Source organism: Pelophylax lessonae, assembly GCF_965119305.1.
Source record: "Pelophylax lessonae genome assembly, chromosome: 10".
Taxonomy (NCBI): Eukaryota; Metazoa; Chordata; class Amphibia; order Anura; family Ranidae; genus Pelophylax; species Pelophylax lessonae.
The window spans coordinates 209,735,137-209,749,045 of NC_138777.1; the positions used below are offsets into that span (position 1 = coordinate 209,735,137).

The 13,909-nt window shown below is 46.5% G+C and overlaps 1 protein-coding gene across 1 annotated transcript in view; it reads right to left on the reverse strand.

Annotated features, from left to right (window-relative positions):
* Positions 1-229: 229 nt before the first annotated feature.
* Positions 230-13,909, reverse strand: part of MAP1LC3B (microtubule associated protein 1 light chain 3 beta) — a 36,314-nt gene continuing 22,634 nt past the window's right edge. Inside the window, exons 2-4 of the mRNA XM_082270904.1 lie at positions 6,505-6,560; positions 4,738-4,844; positions 230-600 (exon numbers count right to left, since the gene is read on the reverse strand). Coding sequence (XP_082127030.1) covers positions 429-600; positions 4,738-4,844; positions 6,505-6,560 — 335 coding nt within the window. The 3' untranslated portion in view covers positions 230-428. The remainder of the gene's footprint in view (positions 601-4,737; positions 4,845-6,504; positions 6,561-13,909) is intronic.

Below are 13,909 nucleotides of genomic sequence, written 5' to 3' on the forward strand. Positions count from 1 at the left end.
TTCTAGATGGCTTTCTATTTAATTCAGACTCCAGAAATGCAGCTTCTCTGGAGCCCCACATCAAACAAAGACGACATGCTACATGAACGCCATAAGTAGCCAACGGTGTGTAAATGCTCTATGGCCCCGAATCAAGCATTAATACAAAATAAAAATAAAAAGTTAGGTCATCCACCATGACGGTATTGACTTGCTTTATACAAAAGGACCATAAATTAAACGTTATGACTTTTTTTTTTCATATGTTTTTAATTTAAAGCGGAGAAGAGCCATTATTAAAAAATGATTTGCGGGGTAGCACGAATACATACATACTGTATACCTAGGGAGAGAAGACCTGCTTTGTGTTGCAGTTTTCCCCAAAGGACTTAAAACAGGAGAAAAAAAAAGTACAAAAATAAAACCAAAAATGTCAGCCGTGATGTCATTTATGCGTCTTTCATGCCGAACGTCTCCTGTGAAGCGTAGACCATGTAGAGGAAGCCGTCTTCGTCCTTTTCGCGCTCGTACACCTCAGAGATTGGCGTGCACACGCTCACCATGCTGTGACCGTTCACAAGGAGGAAGAATGCTTGGTTGGCGTTCAGCTGTAGGCGTCGCCTGTGGTGCAAAGACAAAAATAATGTATCAAGAAGAGGGAAGCAACACATTGGATGCTACCTGGACCAGGTGTAGACAACCCCTGCACTCTAGCTGTGGGGAAACTACAAATCCAATTATGGCCCTACATCTGGGAGTCATGCCAGTGGCTCTTAGGCCCCTTTCACATGGGCAGAAAAGACAGGCATTAATACATATTGTTACCTATCCCTCCCTCCCTCCAACCATCCGCCTAAGGCCCCTTTCACACATGGAGTCCAATCAGATCCGCCTATCAGTTTTTTTGGCGGATCTGAACGGACACCCCATGCATCTCTATGGGGCATCAGACGTCAGCGGAGACATGTCCGCTGACATCCGATCCATCAAAACCAGACAGATGGAAACCCTATTTTCCATCCGTCTGGCGGATCGGATGGGAACGGACCGACTAGTGAAGAATGGGGACCTGAGAGCTGTGTCTCAGCACACAGCTGTCATCCTGCTCAGTCGTGGATCGGCGGATCGATCCCCCGCTGAGAAAACCGGAGTCTGCCTGACAGACTCCATGTGTGAAAGGGGCCTACGGCTCCATTCACACTTGTGTGACTTGTCATGGGGACACTAAAGCCCCACCACATTTTTTTTTTTTTTTTTTATGGCAACTGTTCGAATATGAGCAACTTTAAAAAGTTTCTGCACTACTTTGGTCCAACTTTCATGCAACTTGAGTGCCTTAGATTGCAATGTAAACCTTCAAAAGTTGCATAAAAGTCACACCTGAATGTTATACATGCAACAGTTGTCCATCATCATTGGGCCAAAGTCGCACCAACCAAAGTTGCATTCCAAAGTCACGCAACGTTTGAGTCAGACAAGTGTGAATGAAGCCTAAAGCCTACCAGACAGCCAGAGGGGATACGTATGTCGTCTCCACCATTCTAAAAAAAAAATTCAGCGCACTGCCCCAGTGTTTTCTGGCACTTTAACGCTAAAGCGCTTAAACTCCAGTGTGAAAGGAGTCTTACAGCTGTTTTCTTTTCTTCATATTGGGATAAAGGTTTTACATGAATAAATAAAAGCTGATCATTTTAACCACCCCTGCCAGTGTTAAATGGTCTATCTCATCCATGTAAACTAATACAATCTGCTAGGGAGCTTAAAGTGGAGTTCCACCCTAATTTTATACTTACCTCCATCTTCTCGCTCCGGGTCACCTGAAAAACAAATGGCTAATCGCATTTTTTTTTTACTTACCTCATAGCGAAGAAAATATACTTACCTTACTTCCTTCTTCCTCGGCCGCGGCCCGTCGTCACTTCCGCTTTGCAATGATTCCTGGGAGCTAAACGTCATCGCTCCCAGGAATCATTGCGCCTGCACCGGACCCGACGTCAGTTCCGGGGCGCACGCGTCATCCCCTTCTAAACAGCTTCTGGGCATGCCCAGAAGCTGTGGAGGGATGACGCACGCGCCCGGAAGTGACGGTGGGGCCGGCGCAGGGCATCGTGGGACCGAAGAAGGCGGAAGAGGACGCAGAAGAGGATCGCGCTGGCTTCAAGCTGCCCACATCTGAGATGGCAGCGCTGGACAAGACTTTTTCAAGGTAAGTATTTGTCCTAACAGGTAAGTGCAACCCGGGACAGATCAGAGGCTAGCCATTGTGGAATGTACTAGCCCTGACTGTCCCGGGGGTATTTTTTAAAAAAAAAAAAAATTCCAGGGTGGAACTCCGCTTTAAGCTTTTTAAAAACTGGACTTGCTGACTGGATCACCTGATTAAAGCCTAAAGAATACAAAATTAATGCAGCCACCGCATCTAAGAATTGGTAAGCTGCAATATAATAAAGGTTTACTTATAGACCTAATACTGTTTTAATATAGTAAAGCAAGAATGTCAGCCATACAATTCAGGTGTGCCTCCTTTAAAAAAAATCAGCACAATCTAGTTTATTCTGTTTGTTCTGGAGCCCATATCCACAATATGGCCCAATCAACAACAGTATGTGGATTCCCCTTCAAATATTGGGTTTGGGTGTCTCCAGTGAAGGGTCCTGTTAAAGCGGAATTCCACCCACATATAAGACTTTGCGCCATCTAGTTAATCCATTTATCCTAAAACCGTATTGGCTAACTTTTCTGTTTGCTTTACCTTCTTTTCCATGGTTCTTCTTCTTTACTTCCTATGTACCCCGCCGCGGCAGGGTACGTAATTTCCTCGATTGCTTTAGGCCCACCTCCTCCCCCCGCTGCCTTCTGGGACCCGTGTGTGTCCCAGAAGATGAGGGGACCACTCAGCACGCGCAGCGCGACTCACGCATGCACAGAAGGAAACCGGCTGTGACACCTGATGGCTTCACTGCCGGTTTCCCTTGGTTGCAATGCCAGCACCTGCACCCGAAACGGATAGACGAATTGTCTTGCGGTGCCGACATGGCAGGAACCCTGGACAGGTAGGTGTCTTTATTTAAAAAGTTAGTAGCTACAGTATTTGTAGCTGCTGACTTTTAAATTTTATTTCTGTACAGGCTGGAACTCCGCTTTAATACTACATTATACAAAACCGTTGGAGACCATTGTGCTCTTCCAGCCTTGTGGTAACAGTCTGAAGACCCTTTTCTGTTCCACCATGACTGTGCCTCTGTGTACAAAGCCAGCTCTATAAAGACATGGTGTGAGGAGTTCGGTATGGAGGAACTAAAGTGTCCTGTACAGAGAGCCCTGACCTCAACCCTACTGATCACCTTTGGGATGAATTGGAACACCAACTCAGTGGTGTATTTAGGTTTTGTGCTGCCCTAGGCCTGACTAAACTTGTGCACCCCCTAATTTAAATATGACCCACCCTGTCATCTGTAAATCACAGACCACCAGCGCAGCCTCATCTGTGCAGCTTATCAGTGCTGCCTTGTGCCCATCGGTGCCGCCTAGTGCCTATTAGTGCAGCTTATCAGTGCCGCCTAGTTCCCATCAGTGCAGCCCATAAGTGAAGCTTATCAGTGCCACCTCGTGCCATCAGTGGCCGCCTCATCAGTGCAGCCTTATGTCACTGGATGAGTAAGATTACTCCTTTCTTTTAAGATATTTGATTTTCGGTTTGCTGCCCAAAGGCTCAATTCACCCCATAAGACTGGCACTATACTAAAAGTGTAGCGCAAGCCAGGCGGGGAGCCTTTTTTAATGCGGGAGGAGGCTGTTTTTTTTCCGTGCAGGGTGCAGCTTTTTTGCTGCCCCCCCCCCCTGCAAAGTGCCACCCTAGGCCTGGGCCTTGTCAGCCTAGGCCAAGATACAGCACTGCACCAACTGTGAGCCAGGTCTTCCCAACCAACAATTGTATCTGACCTCAAAAATTCCCACACACACCCTCCAAAATCTTGTGAAAGTCTTCCCAGAAGAATGGAGGATGACATAGCCACAAAAGGGGGGCAACTTCATATTAATTGCAAAGGGGCGGCACTATATATTAAAGCCCATGGTTTCTGAATGGGATGGCCAACAGGCTCATATAGGTGAAGGTCAGGTGACCACAGCCATCTGGATACATAGTATTATATCCAGGGGCGTAACTACAGGGGTTGCAACTGCAACCGGGCCCCAAGCTTCAGGGGGCCCGTGCAGCTCCACTGTATACCTGGATAGGAGGGGCGGCGGGGGCAGCATGTAGAGAAACCACTGTCCTCCTTTTTCCTCCTGTAGCTGCAGGAGAAAAATGGAGGAGATTGGTTCCTCTGTATGCTGCCCCTGACACTCCTATCCAGTTCACTTGTGTTCTGCTATCTCTGGGCCCCTGTGTGCTCCCCTGCCCCCCCCACTGGGCCAACTGCAGAACTTGTGAAAGGGTCCCACTGCGGGACCGTAATAAAGGGCCCCGCAACGAGAGTGAAGGGCCCCAGGATGAGTGGGAGGAGCCCCAGGCTTAAAGGGAAGGGCCCCGGCCAGGTGTCTGGGGGGCCCTGCATGGTTTCTTGCACCGGGGCCCTGAAGGTTCTAGTTACGCCTCTGATTATATCAGTCGTTGAACTATAGGTCCGAGCATACTATGCCAACCTGGGAGTTGCCAGGACATGCTGAGACTTGTAGTTCCACATCAACCTATAAATGGTTCAGTCTGAATTAACAGTGAAGACTCATTCTAGGAGGGTCATCCTTCATTCTCACCGGATGATTTTGATGAGCTCGCTCATATTGACGTGATCTGGAACAAGGAATTTGGTTTTATCCAACACCGGCAGCTGCTTTTCCCCCTTGTACCTCTCGATAATGACCTGGAATAAAAAAAATGGGGCATCAGGTGAGTAAGGAACAAAAACAGGAAAAATCAACTAAGCATTATTAGCATTTAAACTGATCACAAAGAATGATGGAATTATAACAAAAAAAGACCTTGGCATGGGGCACCCTGCCTTCAACAGTCCCAAACATGAAGAGGAATTCATAAAATCAGTCTGTGTTACCACTCCCCTTCAGCCCGTCATAGCTGTCAGTGATTGGTTTGAGCACAGCACAACTCCCAATGATTATAAAGTGGGGGGGGGGCAGTGACAACAAATTCTTGACGTACTCCAGCCAGGAAATGAAGTGGGCCTTATGAGACTTGCAGTTTCTGATGCACATTATGAGAAGCTCACAGTGTGCAGTGAAATCAGAGTAAGGAATTTCAGTCCAGGAGAGGAGCCGCTACAACTGTGCAAGACTGAAGGGAATGCCGGAGGTCAGATTTAACAATGCAAAAAATAGAGAGGGTGAGTCTCCCCTGGGAGGACACAGACAGCAGTGAACACCTGAGAGCAGTTCTATTTCTTTCCCGCTTTACTGAAAACGTAATAAAAAAAAAAGTGACTGGAGTTCCACTTTAACATCTCTTTCACTTCCTGCTTCTGGCTATTAAAACCACAGCGGACGCATATGATTCATTTGCATGAATTAAGCAACACAATCCTGCGTGTAACACGAACATGTGAGATGAGAAAATCTTGGAAATTTGCTAAACACTGACTGACGAAAGACATCACTGAAGATCTTTCCTCCTCTGCCGCAATCGGGGCGATCATCCTGAAGGTCTTCCCTTCAGTTTTGCACAAATAATTCCAAACAAAAATGACATCCCAATCTTAGATAGAGATTGGATGGCCAAGCTTCTAACAAAACAGCACAGGGATAGGGGGGAACCTCTCATAATGGGCACAGGGATGGTGGAAATCCCTTATAGTGGGCACAGCAGATGTACAGACCTGGGAACTAAGCACAGGAATGGTGGGAACCCCTGATTAATGGGCACAGCACAGGGATATGGGAACCCCTCATAATGGGCACAGCACAGGGATGTGGGAACCCCTCATAAATGGGCACAGCAAAGGGATGTGGGAACCCCTCATAAATGGGCACAACACAGGGATGTGGGAACCCCTCATAATGGGCACAGCAGGTGTACAGACCTGGGAACACAGCAAAGGGATGGTGGGAACTCCTCATAATTGGCACAGCAGGTGTACAGACCTGGAAACTCAGCAAAGGGATGGTGGGAACCCCTCATAATGGGCACAGCAGGTGTACAGAGCCAGTAACTCAGCACAGAGATGGTGGGAACCCCTCATAATGGGCACAGCAGGTGTACAGACCCGGGAACTCAGTACAGGGATGGTGGGAACCCGTCCTAATGGGCTCAGCAGGTGTACAGACATGGGAACTCAGCACAGGGATGGTGCAGACCCCTTATAATGGGCACAGCAGGTGTACAGACCCAGGAACTCAGCACAGGGATGGTGGGAATCCCTCATATAGACGCATGTACCAAACACAGAAATATCAGTTTTAGGAAAGAAGAATCACACGTGAAGGTACATTTCTTTGATACAAGTCTGTATGTTCATTCTACAGAAGAGTTATCTCCGGAGAACAGGATAAGTGTGGCGTTGCTCTACTCACCGGGATTTTGGTGGGATGTTGCTCTCGGATGAGTCTCACATCTTCTACTCTTTGCTCTAGAGACAGAACAGAGACAGATTAATGAGCAGCGGGAAACAAAGGATACAAAGAATACATTTCAGATGAACGATCTATAACCTGACAAACAGGATCTGAACCTGAATCTTCTCCATTATCCACTGAGGGTCACAGCTTAATGATATTTACATAATATAGAGGTATACTGCCACCTACAGGAGCAATGGACATGAGGCACATAGGAAACTGAAAGCCAGCCATTTAAGGCTATAACCCCTCCCTCCTGCTCAGTCGATTTGGTTCACCTGTGTGTGTTTTGGTTTTCCGCCCCTCTATTCGACAGCTTACTACGGGCAGGCATGAGGTGGGAGGGGTTATAGCCTCAAGTGGGCTTGCCTTTAGTTTGCCATGTGTCTAGTATCCATGTCTCCTGTAGGCTGCAGTATAGCCCTAGGTTTCTTATTATCACACTACGTCACTGAATTAAGTCAGGTATGGCGGGTACAAAAATCAAATTTTTCCATTTTAAAAATGGAGCAGGCAATATGTAGAACCTCTGCGAGATTTACCCTCACTTCCTGTCCCGGGGACACCACAGGGAATGAGAGGATCTCTTTCCAAAAGTAACAGCTGTCTTTGAAACGTCTCTCCATTCGAAGATTTCCTCTTGCTTCAGTGACAACTGTAAAAACTTTGGATTTTCCCATCATTTAGAGACTAGTTATAAAAAGTTCTAGCTCTTCAGAATCTTTAAATCTTTAGACTCCGTTCACATATTGGCATCTCGAATCGCGGTAAAATCGTGCAAACAGAATCGCAGGATGCCTGTCGCCCAAAAGATGTTCTTGTACTTTTTTTTTTTTTTTTTTTTTTAGGCGACAGGCGTCCCGCAATTCTTTTTGCGTGATTTTACCGTGACAATCGCAACAAAATCACGCCGCATTTGGGGTGCCATTGCAAGTCACAGGAATCGCAAGGGCATCACACAATTTGCAATGTTTCGGGATTGGGGGAAGATCTGAGATGCCAATATGTGAATGGAGCCTTATTTGTTCAAACTGAGAAAAATAAAATGTTCACCACCACTTGCTGATCAGGCTTTTTCTTGCATTTTTTGCTAGAAAAACTTACTTCTAACCCCCAAACATGATACATATTTTTTAGCAGAGACCCTAGGGAATGAAATGGCGATGGTTGCAGTTTCTTATGCCACGCAGTATTTGTGCAGCGGTTTTGCAAACACAATTTTTTGGAAAAAATATACAAATATTTACGCCAATTTATTGTATACTGAGAAAGATGTTACGCTGAGTAAATAGATACCCAGCATGTCGCACTTTAAAATTGTCTGCACTCGTGGAATGGCGACAAACTGCAGTACTTAATTTCCAAAGGCGACGCTTTAACCACTTGCCGACCGCCGCAAGTACATATACTGCGGCGGTCAGCCCCGGCCAGGCAAAGTGACGTACCGGTACGTCACTAGCCTGTCACTCGCTTGTGAGCCAATAGCGGGCGAGCGCGCGCCCGCCCCGGCTCGTTCCCTAACAAGTCAGTGCGTGTGACCGGCAGACCCGATGTCCGCCGGTCACTCGCGATCGTTCGCCGGGAAGGGAGAAAGGCAGGCGGCTAATGTAAACAAAGCCGCCTGTCATTCTCCCCTGTGTAAAATTGGAGATCAGACGGTTCTACTATGTAGGACCGTTGATCTCCGTTTTTACACTAGTTGCCACAGCCAATCACAGTTAGAAACACGCCCCTAGGACACACTTAATCCCTCCCTCTCCAATACAGTTAACCCCTTCCCTGCCAGTGTCATTTTTACAGTAACAGTGCATATGTATATCACTGATTACTGCAGTAATGTCACTGGTAACCCCAAAAATGTCAGTCAAGGGTCCGATCTGTCCGCCGCAATGTCGCAGTCCCGCAAAAAATAAATAAATAAAAAATCGCAGATCGCCGCCATTACTCGTAAAAAAAAAAAAAAAACCACCAAAAATGACAAAAATCTTTCCCATTGTTAGTAAACGCGATAACTTTTGCGCAAACCAATCAAAATACGCTTTTTGCAATTTTTTTTACCAAACATATGTAGCATAAAACACATTGGCCGAAAATGTTAAAAAATTTTGATTTTTACATTTTTTTTTGGGGAATTTCATATAAAAAAAAAAAAATGTGAAAAATATTGTTATTTTTGCAAAATTGTCGCTCTTTTTTTGTTTATAGCGCATGATCAAAAAAAAAAAAAAAAAAAAAAAAAAAAAAAAAAAAAAAAAAAAAAAATCGCAGAGGTGATCAAATACCACCAAAAGAAAGCTCTGTTTGTGGGAAAAAAAGGACATCAAATTCGTTTAGGTACAGCATCGCACGACCGCGCAATTGTCTGTTAAAGTCACGCAGTATAAAAAAAAAATAAAAATAGCAAAAAACCCCCTGGTCAGGAAGGGGGTAAAATCTTCCGGGGCTTAAGTGGTTAAACAGATTTACAGATGCGGTCTAGTGCTAGAATTAATCGCTCTAACATTCGTGGCGATACCTCACATGTGTGGTGCGAATACCATGTACATATGCGTGCGTGACTTACGTATGCGTTAGCTTCTGTGCGCGAGCACAGAGGGATAGTGGTGCTTTACTTTTGTTTTTTCTCTTATTTAAATTTTTATTTTTACACTGTCCCTTTAATTTAATTTTTTATCACTTTTAGACTCCGTTCACACTGGGGCGACCTGTCAGGCGACCTGGTCGCCTGACAGGTCGCCTGCCATTGATTAGCACAGGACCCGTTCTAATAGGAGTGACACAAGTCGCTCCGACTTAGAAAAAGGTTCCTGAGCTTCTTTGGGGTGACCTCGGAGCGACCTGCATTGACTTCAATGATATGAAGTCCGTGCAGGTCTCTCCGAGGTCGCGGTGTGCGCTGTGCACCGCGACCTCGCAAGTCGCCCCGGCAAGTCGGGTCGCTGCAATGTGAACCGGCTCTTATTCCTAATACAAGGAATGTAAACATCCCTTGTAATAGAAATAAAGGTGACAGGTCCTCTTTATGGAGAGATCTGGGGTAAAAAAAAACCCCAAATCTGTTCTTTACCTTGCCACATGATAGAACTAAGAAGCATAGGATAGGCATACATCGTGATAACAAGAAATTCAATGTAGCAATTCTGGAGAACACTAGAGGGAATTACCAAATAAAAATAAATATTGGTTACATATATTTGCTAAAGCCCTCTAGAATGGTTACATTGTAGCTCTTGTAGTTCCAATGCTCCTCAGCCCCATCTAGTGGCGATAATAAAAACATTAATTTACAAGAGAAAACGAAAGTACATTCATTTTCGCCCAAATCACCCAAAATAAAATGTACATGCAGGTTTTCGGGACAAATAGCTAGGACAATGGTCACCAGGACAAACAGCTATGACAATGGTCACCAGGACAAATAGGTGAATGTCACCAGCTGGGATTTGAATCCTTCAAAAATTAAAACCGATTCTGCATAATTTTCAAAGGAAATGCCATCACCAACACCTGTGCTCTGGGGAATTTCTTCCATTAGGTTTCCGCCAAGGTAAAAAAAAAAAAAATATTTGCCACCTCCACATGTCATCACAGGTGGGGCAGGGCACAGACATGACACACCTCCCACTAATTCCCAATAATCTTATAGCCAGTTGGGCTCAGGCAAATTCCGGGTATGGTTTAGTAGATTGGCTCATTTGCATATTCTCAGCTTCAGAAATTCATGGGTTGTATTTAGCAATTTAAACCTCTCTGGCTTTAGCTCTGGTGTTGGTTTGGAGCGGAGTTGCTCTTTAGTACATGAGCTGTTTGCCATTATCACACTGTGATTTGGCCTTTAGAAGGCGACACAAAAAGAAGCCACCAGCAGGTTCCCGGCCCCTCCCCCTCCAGACATACCCTGAGCCTTATAAAGAGTGTTCAGGCTGAGCCATGAATAAGTAATGTGGATTGCGCTCCTGCCACACTGAGTGTCCGTTCTAAAGATGAGGGATGGTTTAGAATAGAGATGATTGTCTCAGTTTTGTGATCAGATTTTCTAAAAATGTATTAGAACTACAAGAATCATCTCCTTTTATCAGACAAATACTAAAAATGTAATGTTAGGTTTACTGCTCATATTCGGTAACATAAGAGGCTTCCAATATTTCAATAACATGATACAACCTTATCAAGGCGCTAAGATGGTAAAACCACAGAGACACAGATATAGGAGAGAATGATAGAGGAGCTTGGTGTGAAACGCGTGACCTGCTGCATCCCGGGCAGAGTCCGCCTACTGTTGGGCACCAGTGCAGGCTGGCAGAGAGGCATTACTGCGCCCAGCACTATAATGAAGACAATTTGGTCAGGCCCACCTGACTGTAGAATTATAGTCCAGGCTTGACATCAGAGAGCGAGGGTTACCCTGTCACGACCACCTGTGTGGGTTGGGAAGATCGCAACAGGGGATAGACGCTGACCACCAAGCAATGTGAGGGCTTATTACAATGAGGTAATATCAGGATAGTAATGCTGGAGGTTAGGACTGCATTCACCGACACCAATACTGGGGGTTATTATTGCTTCCACCAACGGCAACGTCAGGGGTCACTATTGCGTCCACCGACACCCAACGCAGGGGGTTATTACTACGTCCACCGACACCAATGCCGGGAGTTATTATTGCGTCCACTGAAACCAAAGCTGAAGTTTATTATTACGCCCACCAGCACCAACTCCAGGGGTTATTACTGCGGCCACCGACATCAACACCGAGGGCTATTATTGCATCCACCGACAAACACCGGAGGTTATTATTGCGTCCACCGACTCCAACCCCGGGGGGGGGGGTTATTGCCTCCACCGACTCCAACCCCGGGGGGGGGTTATTGCCTCCACCGACTCCAACCCCGGGGGGGGTTATTGCCTCCACCGACTCCAACCCCGGGGGGGGTATTGCCTCCACCGACTCCAACCCCGGGGGGGGGTATTGCCTCCACCGACTCCAACCCCGGGGGGGGGTATTGCCTCCACCGACTCCAACCCCGGGGGGGGGGGGGTTATTGCCTCCACCGACTCCAACCCCGGGGGGGGGGGGTTATTGCCTCCACCGACTCCAACCCCGGGGGGGTTATTGCCTCCACCGACTCCAACCCCGGGGGGGGGGTTATTGCCTCCACCGACTCCAACCCCGGGGGGGTTATTGCCTCCACCGACTCCAACCCCGGGGGGGTTATTGCCTCCACCGACTCCAACCCCGGGGGGGTTATTGCCTCCACCGACTCCAACCCCGGGGGGGTTATTGCCTCCACCGACTCCAACCCCGGGGGGGTTATTGCCTCCACCGACTCCAACCCCGGGGGGGTTATTGCCTCCACCGACTCCAACCCCGGGGGGGTTATTGCCTCCACCGACTCCATCCCCGGGGGGGGTTATTGCCTCCACCGACTCCAACCCCGGGGGGTTATAATTGCATCTACTGACACCAATGCTGGGACTCCTTTTACTCCCACTTTCTCTCTAAAAAATGCAGCAGGAATAAAATTTTGGTGCTCTGATGCAGGTTACAGGCCATTAATTTTGAATTAGCTGCCTAACATGAACTTCAATGCACAAAATCAAGCCACTATTGTGTGGCCCCCTTGAAGTGTCAGGGGCCACATTTGAGGCCCTCTATACATTTTAAAGCTGACCATCACTGATTAAGGCGATGCGTTGCCTGTTTGGCACTCAAGAGTAGGCACTGGGAGGTGATGGACTTAGCTTGCAGCACTAAAAGAGACACCAGTTCATGTGACAGAACCATCGTGGCCAGCAGGAAAAGAAAGCCATCTGGGCAATCTGCCCAAGCCAGGTTCCTTTTAAGTGAAGTCATAGGTAACATGTCCACATTCCTGCAGACTGAAAAATGTAGAATTAAAGATGCATGTTATAAGGCACAATGGCTGCACCCATTTTTTGTAAAATAGCCCTATAGCTGCCATTGAGGACCAGTGCAGAGAGAATGCACTCCACTGGCATACTGGTGCAGCAATAAAGAAGTTCCCCCCACCATGGCTGATTTCGGGGAGGAGACGCAGTTTCTGGTTATACCCGACAGCTGATCACAGCTTCTCCACTAATTGAGGATGTTCCTTCCTCTAATGGTTCTATCGATGATGTCACAGAGCTCTGGGGAGTCATAAGAACCCGCAGGAAGATGAAAGTGTTCTGCTTTGAATCGTATTAAGTAACGGCAGACAAGCAATACGGTTATTCAGCAATTAAGACCCTGCCTGTCTGCAGAAGGTTATCGTTGGCGGATTTCACCACAGTCCGCTTTTACTCCAGCTGGCGCCGGATCAAAGGAGGCCCATAAAACCGCTGCCGCTTTGAAAGCCATTCAACAGCCATGTTGTCCTAATAGTCAAGCAATGAAGTAGAGTCCATTTTCAGCGAACACACATTTTAATGCAACTTTCACATGCTACAGTTTCTACCTCCTACCTTTCCATTTGTAGAGATAAGTGATGACATAAAACCTCAGGGCTACATTGTTTTCTCTCCGTCAGGCCAGACTAATAGAGCGGCACCAAGAGAGCAGCAGAAATGCGCAGTCACTGTGCAGCACTGCTCACCTGGAAGCAGATTTTGCACATGTAATGAATGAACAAAGATGGCGAATATACAGATAAGATTATGAAAGATGAATAGACATCAGATATTTCAACTATTATGGCAATATCATATAACTGAAGCCCAATCCAGTCACATAGTATCTGAAAAGGATTTACAAAGAACATAGATTCCTTTTCAGGCTCCATTTACACCAGAGCGTATCATTTTCAGGCGATTTTTTTTTTGACGTTTTTTTTTCAGGCATTTGGAGTAGTGATGAACCGATATCAGTTTTTTGTTGCCAATACCGATATTTTGGTCAATGCATATCGGTATCGGCCAATATGCACCGATATTTTCGTGCATTTAACAAATATATAAATTTTTTTTTTCCTTTGACAGGTACTGTTGTGGAGGGATCTGGGGGGCTAAAAGACCCCAAACCCCTCCTCTGCACCTAAAAGCATTCAAAACGCCAAGTTTGGCTGTTTTGAATGCTGTCATTTTTTGAACCTGGCGCTGAGTACCCGGAAGTGATGTCGGCTATGGACGCCGGTACCAGGGTGATGTCTCTAGCTGCAGGCATCACTCCGGTAAAACACTTTGAAATATCGGCAATATCGGTAACCTTGGCGGCCGATTCCAATATATTGGGGAAAGTGCATATCGGCCCTCGATATATCGGCTTTGCTGATAATCGGTCGATCCCTAGTTTGGAGGCAGGTATCTAACAAAAACGCCTGTAATCTGCCAAAAAAGAAGCTCATGTACTTTGAGCTTCTGG